The sequence below is a fragment of the Mesocricetus auratus genome, unplaced genomic scaffold (assembly GCF_017639785.1).
Source record: "Mesocricetus auratus isolate SY011 unplaced genomic scaffold, BCM_Maur_2.0 Super-Scaffold_100010, whole genome shotgun sequence".
Lineage (NCBI taxonomy): Eukaryota > Metazoa > Chordata > Mammalia > Rodentia > Cricetidae > Mesocricetus > Mesocricetus auratus.
In genome coordinates this window covers 1,563,928-1,583,590 of record NW_024429194.1, presented here as the reverse complement: position 1 = coordinate 1,583,590, position 19,663 = coordinate 1,563,928, and the positions used below count along the sequence as shown (strand labels likewise).

Here is a 19,663-nt window from a genome sequence, read left to right as displayed (position 1 = left end):
GATATACGTGCAGGCAACACTCTTAATACACATAAAAGTAAGTTTTTTAAAAAGTAGACTGATTTTTAGAAGTCTGTCTTCCTAATTTTATACCTAGCTTTTCCTTTTCTTATTACTTCTCCCCCTCACTTCTATTCAAATGTAACCTTCATCAGCTCTTGAATAAACAAACAAGATAAAGGGAATTAAAATAAATATTTTCCTTGGTGTTAATCTGGAAATTGAAAGGGTTGTAAAAATGCATGATTCCTACAGTAAAAAGGAAGCAGAAAGGTACAACACAAAGTACAGGGTTTCTGGACTTGCATACTAACTTCTACCTTTTATTATCCAATCTGTTTGTCTAAGAGAGTTAGACATGTACTTCACAGAAGATAGGGAGAAACAGTACCCGAGGGAAAGAAAATTCTTTTTGAAAAGCAATTTAAAAATACACATCTTAAGCATGATGCCAAGCCAGGCTGTGGTGACGCATGCCTTTAATCTCAGCACATGGAAGGCAGTGGCAGGCAGATCTCTGTGAGTTCGAAGCCAGCCTGGTCTACAAAGAGACTTCCATGACAGCTAGAGCTGTTTCACAGAGAAATGCTATCTTAAAACGAAACAAAAAAGACACGCATGGTGCCTACCACTTATGACCCCAGACAGAAACAAGAAGATCCAAAGTTTTCTAATTAAAACAAACAAGTAAGCAAAAAAGTTAACACATATACACATCTCACTACTGGCCTTTTTTGGCCAAAATCAATCATCCAAAAAAAAGCTAGACAAGACAGACACACACCTGTAACTTTAACACTATGGAGTTTGAGGCACCAGGGTTACAAGGAGGAAGGAAAAAGACGGGTGGGGGTGTGTGGCCCAGTGACAGAGCACTGGGAAAGAACCAAGTTGTCCTCCGCCAGCCACGTGTGCCTTGCAAACATGCACAAAAATGTAAAAAACAAAAAAATGGGGGGGAGGGAGGGATGGGACACTTTAAAGATGTTCCCGAAACAACAAACAAAAAAGTTATGAATTCCAGTGTTTATTGTAGCAGTACTAAAAATGACAATTCTGAAAGTAAATTTCAATTGTTCTGTAAGTAGTGATACTAAAGAGATCATCCCTGATTCTATGAACCCTGTATTAAGATGGACACTTCTGGGGTTGGAGAGTTAAGAGCACTTGTTCCTGCAGAGGACCTGGGTTTGATTCCCAGCACTCATAGGCCAGTTCACAAGACACCTCTGCTGGTCTCTGAAGGCACCAGGCATGAACCAGTGCGCAGACATACACGCAGGCAAACACCCATATACATACAATAATAAATACACAGCATTTTCTTAAAAAGCAAAATAGCCTCTCCTGGCAATCTTAAATGAAAAAAAAAAAAAAGGGAACAACGTAAAACATCTATTACAGTGACATAAAAGGAAGAAGGACTCACAGGAGTTAATGCTGCCGCTCTGTAATTTTTAATTCAATTGCTAGCACTGGGAAACATGCAGCGCTCCTGGCTAGCCTTGGCTACAGTATGAGACTCAGTCTTAAGACACTGTGACAATCTACCACCATAAACACAGGCATATAATGAACTTCACAGTTTACCTAGTTTTTCCCCAATTAATGTATCCATTCTAAACTGTGTGGGCGGTTACCATGTGTCAAGACACTGGGAATAGAGCTATAAACAAAAGAAAGCCCACCTTGGCAAAATAAATCTCAATTTGAATTGTTTTCAACAACCATACAAAATTATGTCCTAGGCCACAGTTTTTCCACATGTGGGTCGCCACTGGCCTAATGACCTTTTCACAGGGGTCGACTAAGACGATCTGAAAACACAGATATTTACATTACAATTCATAACAGTAGCAAGGAAAAGAATTTTATGGTTGGGAATCTCCACAGCATGAGGAGCTGTGTTAAAGGGTTGCAGCATTAGGAAGACTGAGACCCACTGTTCTACCTAGGCCATTCCTAAACTTATTAATATAAGTCCCCTGGAGGCAAAACAACACTTAAAATTTCTTTCTTTTGAAGCTGTTTCATTACCACATTCCTTCTTCTAAGGCTCAGAACGGTGGCAGTCGGGGCCTGTGAAGGCCAACACTGGACAGCAAAGGCAGGACGATCGAAAGTTCGAGGCCAACCTGGTCAACACAGAGACGTCCAGCAAGACCTTGTCTCAAAACCCTACAACACCCCACCACTCCCCCCCAAAAAAGTAGTCACAAGCTCAGGCAACAGTAACACCACCAACCCGTGCAACACCCACCACACAGTTTAAAAAAGCCAAGCGGGTTCTGCTACAGAGTCCTTCCTTTTTCCAAACCCCTGTACACACGTTCTTTGTTGTTCCCGTATGGGGGCTAGTCCAGGAGAACTCCCAAGAAGGTGGGCGCTCAGAAAAACCAGAGGCTGCATATATACTACTAGCCTAACTCGAGAGCTAAGGTGTAGTGGAATCTTGCTGGGACCGGGGGCCAGGCCAACCTTTCTGACACGACGGGCCCGGGAAATGACTCCATCCTCTCCTTGAAACCTGGGGTGCCCGGACTCCAGGGAACTTCACCGCCTCTAACCCTCGCTGCTGACTGTGCAGTTGGATTACAACTCTGCGGACTACTTCTGAAGTTACAAACTTACAGGTGCTTTCTCCCTACAGGACGGGGAGCTCACACACTTGCTCGGAGGTGATCGAGCAGTTGCTAAGCCGGGTAAGCAGCGCCCCCCCCACACACACACCCCAATCCTGAGGTCCCTCGCGTTAGGCCCACGCAGGGGCGGGACCCCATCCTGCTTGGCCCCAGCCAGGACGTCCAGCCCGGGGATCATCCGCAACGCGCGCCCCCCACCCCCACCCCCACGCCGGCAGAGGCCGCAGGACCAGGGTCCGTGTGACAAGTTTATGGCCGTTGGTTACCCACGCAAGCCCCCGGGTCACCTACCCCTACCTCCGGGCCAGCATCCTTTCCCCGTACCCCCGGGGAAGGGGAGTGTGTGGGGGGAGTCCGTACCTGACACACCGAAGCGCGGAACCCCGCGTAGCCTGCGCGCTCCGAGACCTGCAGTGCGCGGTCCCCGAGCTCCGACTCCTTCCCGCGCCGGTCAAACAAGTACACCGTCCTACAGCCGTCGACTCCGGCGTCGTCCCCGGAGCCCGCCGCCGAGAGGCCTCCGGGATCGCGGGCGCCCTTCGAGGCCATGTTGGTGGGGGGGAGAAAAACAGAGCACACCCCACGGCCCTCGGGCGCGCTTCCCGGCGACGCCGACTCCGCGCGCGCCCTCCTCTCCCTCCGCTCGGCTTCCAGGCGCCCCGCGGCTCGGGGACCTCGGCCCGCCCGCCGCCGCGCAGCACCTTCCTCGGCTGCGGCCGGGGCGAGCGGCGGCAACCCGGGAACCGATTCAAACGCTCCCTTGGCCGGGGTGGGGGGGGGGATGGCCGCACGTCACTTCCGCGACCCGCGGACGCAGGGACGCGCTGAAGCGCGCGCCTCGGAGCCGCCGCTGCCGCCGCCGCCGCCGCGGACGCCGAAGCGAGCCTGGTGCCGGGAGGGAACCTGAGAGCAGGCCGCCGCCGCCGCGGCCGCTTGCGCAGGAGGAAGAAGAGCGGCGGGCGGGGACCAGGCGAGCCCGACAGGCCGCGCGCGCGGGGCAGGGGCGGAGCTTCGCGCGCCCCTCCCCCTCGCGGGCCACGCCCCCACCAAGGGCCTCACGCGGGCGGGCGGGCGGGCGGCGGGGACTGGGCGAGCGGCGGGAAGACCGCTCCCAGCGCCCCGGGGGCCCCGCGGGGAAGGCGGCTCGCAGGCGCGTCGCCGCAGGGTGTGCGCTGGCTCAGGCTCCAGGGTCCCGCTTCCTCCTCCTCCTCCTCCGCCGCCGCGCCACGCGGTCTCCAGGGCGCCGCTGAGTCCCGTGGACGCGGTGGCGGGAAGCGTGGTGGGGGAGGGGAGAGGAGGGGGCTGCGCGGGTTCCCCGTCCCCTCCGGCGCGCGCTTGCACGCGGCTGGCACCGTGGCCGCTGCACCCCGCGCCGCTTTTGCGCGTCCGCTTCCTTCGCGATCGCTCGTGGGGTGTGGGGTTTGGATGGGTGAGTGGGTGGGTAGGTGGGGGGGTGCAGGACCGAGGAGACAAAGCTGGGCCTCGAGGAAGAACCGGGGCTCTGACGTCACCGCGGCCGCCTCGCTCGCCCCGGGTTTGCTGGCTCCCAGGCTGTCAGTGGTGGCAGCCTGGGCTGCGGGTCCCACGCTGCGGGTGCATGTTGACGGGGTCACGCCTAACCCACTCGAGCAGAGGTTGTTGGAGTCTCCCAGGTGCGGAATGTGTAGGGAAAAGGGACCAGTCAAAGAAACACACCCTGAGCAGAGCCAAAGAAACACCTGGAAAACTTTGGCAGCATTGTGGGGTGGGGGGGTTAGGAGGATGCGCTTCATAACTGTACTGATAAACACTAAGCAACACAAGTTGCCGGAGGACTAGACTTGCTCTCTGGTCCGGAAACCTGGCTGTTTTGCACTTGAGAGCAACGTGGAAACTATCGAAACCCAAGGTAATGGTTTAGGGAGTTCCTTTAGGTTTCCAGAAGTTGGATCAGATCTAAGTTTGCTGTTTTACGAGGTTTTGCTGAAGCCCTTATGATTAATGATAAAGCCAGATAAACAAAGTCGGTGCATGCACTTTAGAAATAGATCGGGTTGTTGGCACCAAGGACAGAATTGAAGGAATGTTGGTTCGACATACTTTACAGGTAGAAAACGAAACCTAACCAAAGCGTGAAGGCATGTGTGCAGCGACATAAATAGCATCCCTAGGAGAAGAGAGAATGGGGCAGTTGGTCATATGTGAAATTGCGGCCAAAGGCCGTCCGTTTACCTGGAAAGGACCAAGGGAGACAGGAGACCCAAAATTACCCCCAGCTATCATGGGATTTCTGTGAAGCCTCCTTGTAGTTTGTTTTTTGTTAACTTCCTGTGCTTCACGGGCTAACCTCGAACTTTGATCCCCCCCCTTCATTCATCTCAGGCATGCCGGGGAAGGGTGAGTCACTACTCCTTGCTGAAATTTCACATTTATTTAAAAACTAAACTTCCGGGCAGTGGTGGTACACAGCTTCAGTTCCAACACTTGGGAGGCAGAGGCAGGCGGAACTCTGTGATTTCCGAGGCCAGCCTGATCTACAAAGTTTACAGGACTTGTTACGCAGAGAAATCTTGTCTCGAACTACACTCCCCCGCCCCACCCACACAAAAAAAGTTCATATACAATTTCCTTCTATCCCCTTCTGTACTATGTTTGATTTAAACAACTCAAGAAAAACAAATTGGCCGGGCAGTGGTGGCGCACACCTTTTAGTCGGGGTGCTTAGAAGGCAGAGGCAGGCAGATCTCCGAGTACCAGGCCAGCCTGCTCTGCAGATCTACAGAGAGAATTCCAGGACAGCCATGGCTAGCTACACAGAGAATCCCTGTTTTGAGGTGGGGAGGGAAAAAAAAAGTTTCTCCGAGTTAATGAGCAAGATGAATTAATTAATTGCCTTTGTGGCTCAGCAAACTGTGACTTAACAGCCAGATGGTCAACAGGGCAATTCCTCTGTAATACCAAACTATAAATCTCATGACTACAAGTAGAAACACTGTAGTGTATGAGTGTGTGCACATGAGTGCAGGCGCCCCTTGGAGGACAGAGGACTAGGATTCTCTGGTGTGGGTGTATGTGAGTCACCAGACGTGGGTACAGAGAATCAAACTTTCAATATCAGATCCTGATGGGGGTCTTTTGTCTGTTTGTTTTCATTATTTAGAGAACACTTTATTTCTGTAATCAAGCCCTCATAGATTAAAAACTTACATATTTAATACAGTGTAGTAATTCCTGTACTAATAGAAAAAAAAAATAGGCTTAACGTTTCAAGACCAGTATTGCTGTTATTGTGATGCCAACTCAGCATGGTAAATTAGGATACTTTTTTCCAAATCTGGCAGCATGCCTAACATCTCCAAAGATTCAAATCATATATGTATGTATACTGATATTAAAACAACAAAAGGCAGGCATTGGTGGTGCATGCCTTTAATCCCAGCACTTGGGAGGCAGAGGCAGGGGGAATCTCTGTGAGTTCAGGCCAGCGTGGTCCACAGAGTGAGTTCCAGGACAGCCAGGGCTGTTACACAGAGGAGCCCTGTCTCAAAAAAAAAAAAAAAAAACGGGGAAAAGTTAAATTGAAGTGGTCTCTCATAAACATTTCACAAAACAAAGGAGTCAGAGAATTGGCTCAGTGGGTAATGCTGCCTGCCAAGCAAGACTGGGAACCCGAATTCCGTCTCTGGAACCCACATAAAGTGGGAAGAGAGAACCAACTCCAAAACGTCCTGACTTCCACTCACGAATTCTGAGACATCCCCCTAGAAATAATGATACATAATAACGTTTTTTTTGTTTGTTTTTTGTTTTTGTTTTTTCGAGACAGGGTTTCTCTGTGGCTTTGGAGGCTGTCCTGGAACTAGCTCTTGTAGACCAGGCTGGCCTCATAACAACGTTTTTTAAAGGGAAAGCCTGTCAACGCACGTGTTACTTGTGGGACCTGGTAGTTCATACCAGTAATCTCATCACCTGGAGTCAGAAGCAAAGAGGATCTCCACAAGTTAAAGACCAGCCAAGATTCCATACAAAAGACTCTAGCAAAAGAAGTTTAAAAAATAAAACTCATAATGCCTTTGGCCATTCGTTCGTTTGGTCGTTCTTTTGTATGCAGATATACATGCTTAGTGTGTTTTGTTTACCTAGCCACAATATGTTGGATCTGGTTTCAGTCCTATAGTGTAAACAACTCAGAAGACTTGAGACAGGAAGATCTCAAATTCAAGAACTGCCTGGACAATTTACTGAGAACCCTACTGCAAAATTTTAGTAAGAAGATTTGAGGACACAGGGTTCATAATTTGGCATGCATGTGTGGCTGTATGCCACGTACACGCAGCACCTGTGAAGGTCAAAGAGGGCATCAGATCCCCTAGGACTAGGGGTATAGTGTTTGTGAGCTTCCATTTGAATGCTGGGAATCAAACCCAGATCCTCTGGAAGAGCAACCATGGCTCTTAACTATTTAGCCGACGCCTCTCCAGAGCCACAAACGGAATTCTCGTCCAAATTCATCGGCTGATTTGCAATACTCTGATAGGAAACTGTTTCATCACTCAAGGGAGGAAAGTTGACAAATTAGCGGAGCAAAACTGAAGTGGCAAAGGTTCCTTCAAGAAAGGTAATGACTCGTGGAATGACTTTGCTTATTAAGTTAATTAGTGGCACTCTTTAAGATCTGCTGGCACGAATAGATGGACAGATTGTTGCCATCTCTACTTTCGGTCTGCATTTCTTTTCTTTACTACAGCCCATTTCGTAATTTTTAGTATTTAGTGGTTTAGAAGAAGCTAGAAAAAAACAACATTAGCCTGGGTGTCTGTTGATTATTATAAATACTAGATCATGTGAATGTGAGCTGTTGTCTGTCTGGTGTTTTTTGGTTTTTTTGAGACAGGTTCTTGCTAATGTAATCAAGCTGCCTTTTATATCTTGGTACTTCAGATTCTACTACCTGAGAGCTGAACTTTCACACTTGTACACAACAACCGATTTTCATAGTTGCATGTGTTCATGTATTTCAAATGTAGTTAGTGCCTTAGTACTGGGAAATTGCCCGTGATCTGGTAAATAAAACCACACTCATGCACACACATGCAAGCAACCCTCACTCAGTGGATTTAAAAAAAAAAACTTAAAAGTAGGAGGGGATATGTTGAGAAGAAGGTTCCAGAGTGGGAAGTAAGAGAGGGGAGTGAGGGTGCCTATGAGCAAAATGCATTTAAAACTATCAAAGATTAGTGTTCAATTTTTCATTTGTTGTTGTTTTCAGGCAGGGTTTGCCTATGTAGCTCTGGCCTTCCTCTCTAGACCAGGCTGGCCTTAAACTCAGAGTACCCCTTCCTCCAGAGGGCTGGGATTAAAGGCGGGTGCCACCACGCCTGGCTGTATTTTTTAATTCTTCTAAAACTGCAATGTAGTGGCTTAAAACAGTAATTTGGGCTGAGCTTGGCGGTGTAGTTCTGCTGCCCTCACGTGAGGCTGGTTATTTAGTGTAGTCACCAGGAGCTTCAGTAAGGTGAGTGGTACATGCTAGGCTCACTTCCATGGCTGGCAGTCAGTTAGCCACGGCTGCTGGCTTAATTACACGAGTTCTCCTCTAATTAGGCAGCTCTAACAGAATGGCCTAGCTTCTTACCTGGTCATCACATACTGCAAAAACAAAAACATCACTGTGTAAGTGTTTATCAAGGCCTTGCTTGCCTCGTGTTTGCTAATGTCCGAGTAGCCAAAGATAGCCGCATAGCTATCCCCTTCTGTGATCCTCTCCCACAGCACAAACAGGTTTACAAAAAAAAAATCTCTAGTGATTCTGAGAAGAATTCTGTGTCTGTTGGGTTTGAGAGGCGGTATGTAGTTCAATGGTAACACTTCACACGACCTATGGATGAGGAGACCTAAGGTTCAATCCCTAAACCTCACCAAATAAAGGAAAGAGATGGGGGGGAGAGAGAGAGAGAGAGAGAGAGAGAGAGAGAGAGAGAGCACACCTTTAATCCCAGCACTCAGCAGGAAGAGGCAGGTGGATCTCTGTGAGTTGGAGGCCAGCCTGGTCTACGAGAGAGTGCCAGGATAGGCTCCAAAGCTACACAAAGAAACCCTGTCTCGGAAGAAAAAAAGAAGAAGAAGAAGAAAGAAGAGGGGAAGGATCTTGTTGGAACGTAGGAAAACAAAATGCAGTTGGTTGGTAATGGTAACGCTCTTAAGTCTGTGGTTTCTTGTTAATAAATAATAGCACAGAGTCCCTAAATCAAAGCTGTTTCTTTTGTGTAGCTGGTTTAGAGGTCCAAGGGGCCACACCTGGTGGTGTGTCTTGTCGCCGGCAGAGTCCCTAGGCAGTAGAGGGCATCACGCAGGCAAGAGGCTAGGAATGTGCATCTGCTTACTCACCTGACGCCCCCCCTCCAACCTTAATGACTTTAGCACCTCCCTATGGCCCAGTCTCTAAATGCCTTAATTGGATTAATTTTCCACCCTCTTAATAACTCAAAATAGTGATTAAACTCCAGCAGGAATTTCCCAGAAGACAAACATTTGAACATAGCAGGCTAATCCTCCAAAGTAAAAAAAAAAAAAAAAAAAAAGAGTACTTTAAAGGGGGCAAGAAGGATGTCTTTTCAATGTCTTTATCTTTTGTTTTGAAAAAGGAAAAGGCAATCTCAGTCTCATATTGTAGGTGTAAGGACTACAATGTGGGCAAAAATAACAATTCTTTGGGAACCACCAAAGTAGCATGTGCTCTTGCCTATGTGTATGCTAAAATAGGGCATATGTGTGAAAAGTCAAAGAACAACTGCTGTGAGATAATCTTTCTGTATGCTGTGAATATGTATTCCTCTCATTAGTTAATAATAAAAGCTGTTTAACCGGTAGCCAGGCAGGATAAGGTTAGGCAGAAAAATCCAACTGAGAACTCAGATGAAGAGGGCAGAGCCAGGGGAGATGCTAGCCAGCCGCCCAATAAGCAGGATGTGTTGAAAATGAGGGAAAAAACCTTGAGCCATGTGGCAAAACATAGAAATATATAGCCAGGTGGTGGTGGTGGCTCAACGCCTTTAATCCCAGAACTCGGGACGCAGAGGCTGGCGGATCTCTGTGAGTTTGAGGCCAGCCTAGTCTACAGAGCAAGTGCCAGGAAAGGCTCTAAAGCCACAGAGAAACCCTGTCTCAATAAAAACAAAAAAAAACAAAAAAACAAAAAGAAAGAAAGAAAGAAATATGGGTTAATTTAAATGTAAGAGTTAGCTAGTAATGAGCCTAAGCTACTGTAGGAGCATTAATAATTAATATAATAAGCCTATGGGTGATTATTTGGAAGCAGCTGCGGGACGAGGTGGGAGAGAGAAACATCCAGTTACAAACAACTTCTGGGAATATCAAATCCATGCCGTAGAAGCTTAGTGGCAAGTGCTTTTACCCTCTGAGCAATTTCAGAAGCAATGCTTTTTTTTTCTTCTTCAAGGTCTGATCAATTATTTGTTATTCTTAAAGACTTATTGGTGCCTGGACTCAGGCTTAGAAATAAAAAGCTCTCAGACAGGGCAAGCCTATGTGTTTTTCAGAAATCTGTCCCTGATGTTTTCTTTTGACTTCATTCTGCTGACCAAAAGTTTGTAGAAGAGACCTGCTCCAGCCCCCACCCAGTGTTCCAAAGGTGAAATGCTTCTCAGAAGCCATGGAGGGGGTAAAAGATTTCTACAGTAACTTTTCACACAGTCTGGGGGGGCTTGCTCTTTATTTTATATGCTCTTTTGTTCTGTCTCTACTCTAATAACCCAGTCCTACTTCTGACTCCCCCATGCTTCTTCTATTCTAAAAAAAACTCCTCTCCTTTAGGAGCCTTGAGGGGACAAAGAAATTTCATTGATCAAAAGCAAATTCCTAGAGCAAGCAACAAGGAGCTGAGCCATTTACAATGGTGACACATGGGTCCAAGGCCATAGGAGCAAAACCAAGATCAGACAGTGAGGCACAATGCCCAATGACAACTTTAAGACACAAATCTATTGTTAATAGACTGGCAAGTGAATAACAGGCATGTTTTTTTTTTTTGTTTTGTTTTTGTTTTTGTTTTTCGAGACAGGGTTTCTCTGTGGCTTTGGAGGCTGTCCTGGAACTAGCTCTTATAGACCAGGCTGGTCTCGAACTCACAAAGATCCGCCTGCCTCACAAAGATCCGCCTGCAACAGGCATGTTTTTAAGGTTAATGCTGGGTTAGCTTGCAACAGTACTTTCCTATCTTCTGGCAGACTGAATCCAGGACACTCTTGTCCTCTATCTGTCTGAGAGCTGTGGCTCAACAACTGCAGACATGCCACAATTCTCGTCCTTAGGTATCTGTGAATGTCTCAATTGAGGTCTCTTTGCCCGGACACTAACATTGACCAACCGTCTGCCAAGTAAGATAACTGCAGAGGGGCAGACTTCTAAGTTTATACAAAGACCTCATTGAGAGAGTAAGGGTATTCATCGACTGTGATTACTTTCTTGCCAGAATCATACATAGCTGGGGGGTAGGGTGGTGTCATCCAAATATACCAATGCATAGGGGGAATTGTGCCCAGTAAACGATTAATACATTGCTGCAGTTTTTAGGACGAATCCTACCATGGAAAAGGAATACTGTGGCTTCACAGGGAATTTACAGTAAGGCAATGACTTTTCATAGAGTAGTCTTCTCACCACCCTGTGTATGGGATAATCCTGGTGGGTTAGTTTTTTTTTTATTTTTTTCAGATGAGCTCTCACTGTATAATTCTGCCGTCTTAGCATACTTTGTAGCCTCTTTGTTTTCCTTACTTTGCTGTTTTTTACATCAGTGTTTGTATTGCAGGACATATGGAGTAACAGGACACTGAATCTTGAGTGGTTTGGTCCTAGAATTCTTACCTTCTTGGTTTAAAGGCTTTCTGGAAGCAGATTGGTAGATGTGATGGCTATTCTTGGTGGTCAGCGTGACCATTAACTGGAGTGAAGTATAATACAGAAATAGAGGGCGCACTTGAGATCCAGATCTAGAGACCTTGAGTCTGGGATACCTTTAATCTGGGCCACACTTTCTGCTGGAAGCCCATATAAGGACAAAGGAAGAAGGAAGGGTTGTTCTTTACCTGCTCACCCTCGCCCAATCAGCTCATCCCTCCCTTCTTTGGGATCCACCAGACCAGTTGAAACACCCAGCCTCGTGGGACTGAGCAGCTACTAGATCTTGAACTTTCCATTCATAACAAGTTATTGTTGGATTGCAGCCTGCAAGTCATTCCAATAAATTCTTGTGTGTGTGTGTGTGTGTGTGTGTGTGTGTGGTGTGTGTGTGTGAGAGAGAGAGAGAGAGAGAGAGAGAGAGAGAGAGAGAGAGAGAGAGAGAGAGAGAGAGAGAGAGAGAGAGAGAGAGAGGTTGCGATTCATTCTGTACGTTCTAGGACTCCAGAGAACCCTGAGTGATACAGTGGACATCATCATCTTTAGAGAGACTGAAAAGTCTTCAGATTCTGCTAACTCTTTTGGACCCCATACTCTGAGGTATATCTGTCAGTCCAGGACCACCTGCCTCCAATAACAAAGGTGAGAGCTCTAAGACTGACATTTACAATGTATCCCCAAATAGCCGGTGTTTCCTTTCTCCAGTTCTTGGTCTGTAACAAGAAAGGCCATTGCTCATTTTTCTGGTGGAAGCTTTACCCCAGCTCCTGGCTTCCATATACCCAAAGAATCTGGTGTGTTCTGATGGAAATTCCACGCTAAGCCCCCTCCCCTATCTCTCTCCAAACCCTGCTGCATCTCAGAAAGCCCTCAAGTGATGACCCCTTCCCCAGAAATGCTCAAGACCACTCCCAGGGGGAATTTAAGCTGTCCCCAGAAAACAGGTTCATGATTTTCCAGTCTCTCTTTTCTGTCTCCTCTCTGGGGCGGGGGGGGTGCTGGAAAATCATCCAGGAGCATTGTACCCATTGCTTGTGAGTGTTTTCAAATACCATTTGATTTGGTCTGATTTGGATTGTTGCATCAGTGGAGAGCCTTATCAGGGCGCAGAAACTTTTCACTCATCAGGTGTGCTCTGCTGTGGGGTCAAAACACCTTGTATTATGGGGGGAACCTTGTTTTCATGGGAAAACCCACCACTGATTCCAGCCACACAATCTTTCCACTCTTGATCCCGAGCATCAACATATACTTCTGTAGTTATGTTCTTCTCATAGAAGGTACAGAGCTTGAGTCCATTGCCCACTGGAATGGATTTCTGACAGTCAGAGGCCAGGAAGGAGATACTCAACTTCATTTTGATATAGCCAACTGGCTAGAAGGCATTGCAAAAAAACAAAACAAAACAAAACAAAATGATTAATTGGTATGAGGAGCTGGTGACAGATGGTGAAAAGAAAATAAAAGGAGGGGAAAACAATTAAGATTTGTTAATATCGTGAGTGTCATGGGTGTGGAGGTACACACCTGTAATCCCAGCACTGGGGAGGTAGAGACTGGAGGATTAAAAACTAAGCTACTAAGGAGTGCAAAGCCAGCCTGATACATATAGGATTCTTTTTTTTTTTTTTTTTTTTTTTTTTGGTTTTTCGAGACAGGGTTTCTCTGCTACTTTGGAGGCTGTCCTGGAACTAGCTCTTGTAGATCAGGCTGGTCTCGAACTCACAAAGATCCGCCTGCCTCTGCTTCCCCAGTGTTGGGATTAAAGGCGAGCTCCACCACCACCCAGCTACATATGTGATTCTATTTCAGAACAAGTTCATTAACAAATGAATAAATAAGTAAGGTTTCTATAAACACGTGTTGTGTCCTGATGCTTTGGGTATATTGCATAGGGTAACAAATGTTGTAAAGGAGAGGGTCTAGGCCCTGCCCTGGATGAAATGACAGACTATGGACACCCCCATGGAGGGCCTCACCATCCCTGGGGAAATGAGGGGATAATGGGGGGGGTTAGAGGGAGGGCACGGGAGGAGGGGAGGGAAAGAGAGAGGGTCCTGGAACTGACTTGTGAAGCAACCTTGTTTCTAATCTAAATTTAAACTTAAAAATAAACAATAATATTTTTAAAAAGTGTTGTAGAGTATGCCCATTTCCAAACTTATCAAATAATGCAAATTATATACTTCCCAGTGCTGTAGGAAAGGCATTGCTGCTCTGTGACTTTGTCAACACTTAGGGGTGTTTTTACTCCCCTCCCCCGCCTTTGGTTTTGATTTCTTTTGTTCTGTTCGAGACAGGGTCTCACTTGGTGATCCAGGCTGGAGACATGGTTATGACAGTTGTGATCCTCCTGTCTGGCCCTTCCCTATGCCAAGCCAGGTTACTGGGGTACGTCAGTCACTCCTCTGGGCTTCCTTCTCTTTTTTTTTTTGTTTTTTGAGACAGGGCTTCTCTGTGGCTTTGGAGGTTGTCCTGGAACTCACTTTGTAGACCAGGCTGGCCTGGAACTCACAGAGATCCACCTGCCTCTGCCTCCCAAGTGCTGGGATTAAAGGCGTGCGCCACCAACGACTGGCGGGCTTCCTTCTCTTACTGTTCACGTTTTCTCACTTGGTATTGTGGCCATCTTTGTTTCCACAGTGGTTATAACCATAGCTTAATAGAGAATGAAATACTGCTGGGCTTGGTGGCTCATGCCTGTCATCCCAGCACTCAAAACGCTGAGGCAAGAAGATTGTGACCTTGAAGTCAGCCTGGGCTATTAGTCGATGTCTCAAGTAGGTAGGTAGACTACACCCTAAGGTTGTAAAGCCTGTTGGTGCCACTACTTGTATTGGAAACACTTAACTGTGAGCAAAAAGCTGCTATTTGCACCTCAAGCTCATTATCTTTCCCCACAACCCTTGATGCTTTCATATGTTTCCATAAGGTACACCGTACATTCTGACTCAACAACCATGTTCTGTGTCAGGTTCCCTATTGACACGGGCGGACTGAATCTTTAACCCCTGTACTATCTGATAACACTTTCTCCCCGACTGGGCATGGTGGTTCACACCTATAATTTCTGCACTCTCAGTTTTAAAGCCATCTTGGACCACATAGCATGATCTTACTGTAGACACATTTCTCCTTCCCTTGTTCTCTTTATTTACTATTTTTTTTTTGTAGGGCAGATAATTGAACACAAGAACTTGCCGATGCTAGGTAGGCACTCTGCCACTAGGCCACACACTCTCAGCCCCTTATCAAACGTGTGTGCTACTTTTTTGGGATGGTTTCTGGTAGTCTCGTTTGGCCTTAGTCATCTATGTAGCAGAGGCTGGTCTTGAACTCCTGTGCCTCCTGCCTCCACTTTGATGTGCTGCCATGCTTACTTAAGTTTTGTTGCTGTTTGATGGTTGGTTGGTTGGCTGGCTTTTTGTTTTTTGTTTGTTTTGGGGTTGTTTTTATTTTGTTTGTTTTTGTTTTTGAGACAGGGTTTCTCTGTGGCTTTGGAGACTGTCCTGGAACTAGCTCTTGTAGACCAGGCTGGTCTCGAATTCACAGAGATGCTCCTGCCTCTGCCTCCTGAGTGCTGGGATTAAAGGCATGCACTACCCCACTGCCCGGCTTGGATGCCTGGAATTTAAACTCAGGTTCTTGGGCTTCCACAGGCTCACTGTCTCTCCAGCCCCAGTTATACCTTATAGAATAGTGACAGTTACCAAAAGCCTGTCATCATCATTCACTCAGTAGCAAAGACAGTTTAATAACCGGAAGTACATACGACATATACCGGCTCATCCCTGTAATTCCCAGCACTCAGGCAACTGAGGCAGGAGGATCTGGAGTTCAAGGCCAGCTTGAAGTACTTAGTAAAACCCTGCCTCGAAAGCAGCTATCAGAGCCAGATGTGGTGGCTCACCGGTAACCTCAGCATTTGTAGGTGGAGGTAGGAAGATGAGAGTTCCATGTCTAAATTAGGGAGGTCAAGGCCATCCTAGGATAGGAGACTCTATTTTTAAAAAAAAGGAAAATAAAACCCTTACCTGGGGCTGGGGAACAGCTCCTCAGGTAAAGGCTCTTGCTGCTAAGCCTGACAGCCTGAGCTCCATCCCAGGAACCCACCTGGTGGAAGAAGACAACCACCTCCATACAAACACACTGTGGTGTGCACCATGTGCTTGGACATACACAATAACAACAACAACAACAAAACACAATTAAGGAATGCACAATAGTTGCTATTCACTGAGTGAGACACTTACTTCAATGACTTATGTAGACAGTTGGGATAAGACCAAAGTCATGTTGTTAGTAGTGGACAGAGGTGTGTAAATACCTACTCAAATATATTTGGCCCCAAGACATAAACATTATTGGGAAGATTATGTGGGGTATATGTAATTCTCAACTGAGCTGTCTTCAAACTCTGTTCTGTCTGTGGCATTTGTGAGTAGGCTCAGTAGATGTTGGACTTCCTTGAACTTCTTTGAAAACTATAAAATTGGGGCTGAAGTATAAGATGTGTTGCTCTTTTGAAAAGTTTTCAGTCTGGTAAAAGTCATAAATGCAAATAATTTTTTTTGAGACAGAGTTTCTCTGTGTAACCGCCCTGGCTGTCCTGGAACTTGTTCTGTAGACCAGGGTGGCCTCTAACTCACAGAGATCCACCTATCCCTGCCTCTTGAGTGCTGGGGTTAAAGGTGTATGCCATCACTGCCCGCCATATAAGTATTTATGTTTTTAAGATTTATTTTACGTATGAGTGCTCTTTCTGCATATATGCCTTTATGCCAGAAGAGGGCATTGGATCCCACTATAGATGGTTGTGAGCTGCCATGTGGGTGTTGGGGATTGAACCCAGGACCTCTGGAAGAGCAGCCAGTGCTCTTAACATCTGAGCCATCTCTCCAGCCCCACCCACCATATAATTCTTATACTTGCTAGTATTGTTTGAAATTTGGAAAAAAAATTGAAACTTAAGTTTTTTTTTAATTACATTTTACTGATTTTGATTCAGTAAGAGCCGGGCGGTGGTGGCGCAGAGGCAGGAGGATCTCTGTGAGTTCGAGACCAGCCTGGTCTACAAGAGCTAGTTCCGGGACAGGCTCCGAAGCTACACAGAGAAACCCTGTCTTGAAAAACAACAACAACAAAAAGAATGATAGGTAACAGGGTAACAGGTGGAGTGTATCCACCCTGTGGCCCATGAACCACATGTAACTAGGATACTTATGAATGCTGCTCAACACATTTGGAGACAACAACATCATATTGCAATCGCAAAGGCTGTATATCCCTGATGGGTACAAATTCTTGAAACTTACTGCAGTAATTGAGACTTGCCTGTAAGAACTGTGGCTAAGCCTTGTTTACATACATGGGGAGTTCTAGGCTAGTTGGGGTTAGCTAGCATCTAGTGAGATGCTGTCTCAAGAGAAGAAATGTGGGTGAGAGAAACGAAACTGATTATCAGAAAAAGCAGTGGCTTGTGAGCCTAGAGAAGCATGCGAGGGAGGAGCATGCTAGAGTGTGGTCTTATTTTTAAGCAGAGAGAACATAAATTTATTAAAGAAAAATGAGAAAGGATTCTGGAGATGGGAAATGTTCCAAAGAGGCTTTTAATTGGCACGATTGTTAAAGAGCCAGTGTGGCAAAAGGGACAAGAAAACTGAGCTCCCAATGGCTAGACCCAAGCCCAGCTTATCTGTGCTAGCACAAGATGAAAGAAGGTAGAACTAGCATAGAAACAAAAAGTTATAACGATGCTTTAGAAGTATTAATTTATTCCTTATATCAATTGAGCTCTTGTTTCCAAACATAAATCTATAATGGTTTGGGCATTGGAACTTTAAAGATTAAAAAAAAAAGAAGTGCCCTACCCAAGAGCAAGTGGAATAGGAAAGACCATTTCTAGATGCTCACATTCCACAGTCCCTTCAGCAGACTTCCCTCCCCCTTTCTTGGCCTTTCCCAGATCTTCTCTTTTACCAAATGCCTCCCCAAATTCTCCCTCTCTTCCCATTCCATTTCAATCCTGCCCATGTGGACATAATTAGATTTAGGAAGCCCCCTATCATCACCCCCCCAAAAGATGGTTGTCCTTTTTGCTTGACAAATGAAGAAAATGCAGCCAACGCAGAAATATGTAATAAGGAAAACCATATTCAATTAATTGAGTGTTGTGGTGCACATCTGTAATCCCAGCACAGAGATTGAGGCAGGAGAATTGAGGATTCGAGGTCAGCCTGGAATACATAGCAAGTACCGGGTCACCTGAGCTACATGAAGACCCTGTATCAAAAAGAAAGAACAGAGAACAAAACAAAACAAAAAACCCAAGCCTGAGTGCAGTGGTAAGTATGAAGAGGGTTTTTTTTTTTTCAGGGTTTCTATTCTAAGGTTCACAGAAACGGTGTCCGCAAAGCAGTGTTGTGGTGATATTTTGTTTGAGATCTAACAAATAAAGCTTGCTTGGAGATCAGAGTGGGAAGCTGGCCACACTCGTTAGCTATAGACACCAGGCATGGTGACACACACCTTTAATCCCAGTACTTGGAAGACGCATGCCTTTAATCCCAGCACTAAGGAGGTGGAGACAGGAATGATATGGCTGGGCAGAGAGAGGAATGTGGGGAGGAGGAGACAGGAACTCACACCATTCAGTCTGAGGGTTTGTAGAGATAGCATTGAGCCTGAGGATTCGTAGGGACAGGATCGCCCCTCTGGTCTGTGGCTGGCTCCTTTGCTTCTCTGACCATTCTGCATTTACCCCGACATCTGCCTCCAGGTTTTTATTATTAAGACCTACTAGAACTCTTGCTACACGGTGTGCCAGCTTGTTCTCTCAACATTAATGACTTAGACCTCTCAGTCTTCCACACTCCACAGCATCACCCCTGTCCTCTGTCCTCTACAGCAGGGTCGAGTGACAGGCCAGACCCTGGTCAGTTCAGCCGACCGAGGATTTGGACTCTGTGACACACATTTATACTTACCTCATCCAACTGGATGGTGCAGAATGTGCGGTTGTTGTGGTTCAGGTGGAGAATATCAGCTTGCAACAGGCCTTATACTCCAAATTCCAGCCTCAGATCCTGGCCTTCCTGGATTTTACCAAACCTAAATCAGTATTGAAAAAAAATACGCAGAGAGAAACTTTGCCCGTGTGACAACCTGGGATATGACTGCCAGCAGCTGCGATGAGAGTTATGAGCAGTGGGTTATGGAGACCAAACCTATCAAGTCTGTGTCCACTATGGCGCCTAATCTGAACGTGGATTTTGACACTCCCCTGGACTAGAAGAAAAAACAAACAAACCAAAAGCATAAAGACAAGCAGAATGTGAGGAGTCAATAGAGGGCACAGCGGTTCAGCTTCCTCACCTACTCTGCCCGTGGGAAGAAGGATTGGATGGGAAGAAGAAAGACTCAGATTCATCCCATTCCCAGGCAAGCTTGTAGACCCTACAAGAGGAATCTCTCAATTGCAAATTTAACCTTGGTAAGATCGCTTCCATCCTAACTTTATGTCCTAGTCTGTGTCTGGACATGAGGTGGTCATTGAATTCGAGAGCTTACTTCAGTCTTGTGTAACCTGCACAAGACACAGGGTCACGCCGACAAGAGCAAGTCGACATTCCAACAGGCAGCATTAATTTGACCCGGTGAGTTACAAAAAGAAAAAAAAAAAGAAAGGGACATGAAATTGGAAGGGGATGTTTGAGGTGGGTAAGACCAAGACATGCTGTTTACATATATGAAAATGTCAAAGAGTAAAAGGTAATCCTGACTTTAAAAAAAATCTGTGTTCTTTCTTTTTTTCTTTTTTGTTTTATTTTGAGGCAGGGTTTCTCTGTGTAGCTTTGGAGGTTGTCCTGGAACTCGCTCTGTAGACCAGGCTGGACTCGAACTCACAGAGATCCGTCTCCCGAGTGCTGGGATTAAAGGCTTGCGCCACCAACACATGGCTAACATCCATGTTGTTTTTCATGCAGTGGTTGAAGAGAATGAAGCTGGAGGAAGTGAAAATACTCAAGACACTATATTGGTGGGTGCATTTCATTATACATTGGTTCAAACCTATAAACGAAAAACACCAAGGACAGGAAGAAGGCTAAGTGGGTAAAAAACAA

At 46.2% G+C, this 19,663-nt stretch overlaps 1 protein-coding gene and 1 long non-coding RNA gene across 4 annotated transcripts in view; one reads left to right on the top strand and one right to left on the bottom strand.

Annotated features, from left to right (window-relative positions):
* Smchd1 (structural maintenance of chromosomes flexible hinge domain containing 1) overlaps positions 1 to 3,571 on the bottom strand; it is a 110,701-nt gene extending 107,130 nt beyond the window's left edge. Inside the window, exon 1 of the mRNA XM_005082567.4 lies at positions 3,003 to 3,571. Coding sequence (XP_005082624.1) covers positions 3,003 to 3,191 — 189 coding nt within the window. The 5' untranslated portion in view covers positions 3,192 to 3,571. The remainder of the gene's footprint in view (positions 1 to 3,002) is intronic.
* A 508-nt stretch (positions 3,572 to 4,079) lies between these two features.
* LOC110343219 lies at positions 4,080 to 19,332 on the top strand. 3 transcript variants are annotated; one of them, XR_002385425.2, is made up of 4 exons: positions 4,080 to 7,239; positions 12,041 to 12,182; positions 14,184 to 14,324; positions 17,736 to 17,785. It is a non-coding gene; the product is annotated as an uncharacterized LOC110343219 (long non-coding RNA). The 3 variants fall into 3 exon arrangements; XR_005879703.1 differs by lacking the exons at positions 14,184 to 14,324; positions 17,736 to 17,785 and adding an exon at positions 18,448 to 19,332; XR_005879704.1 differs by lacking the exon at positions 14,184 to 14,324.
* The last annotated feature ends 331 nt before the right edge of the window (positions 19,333 to 19,663 follow it).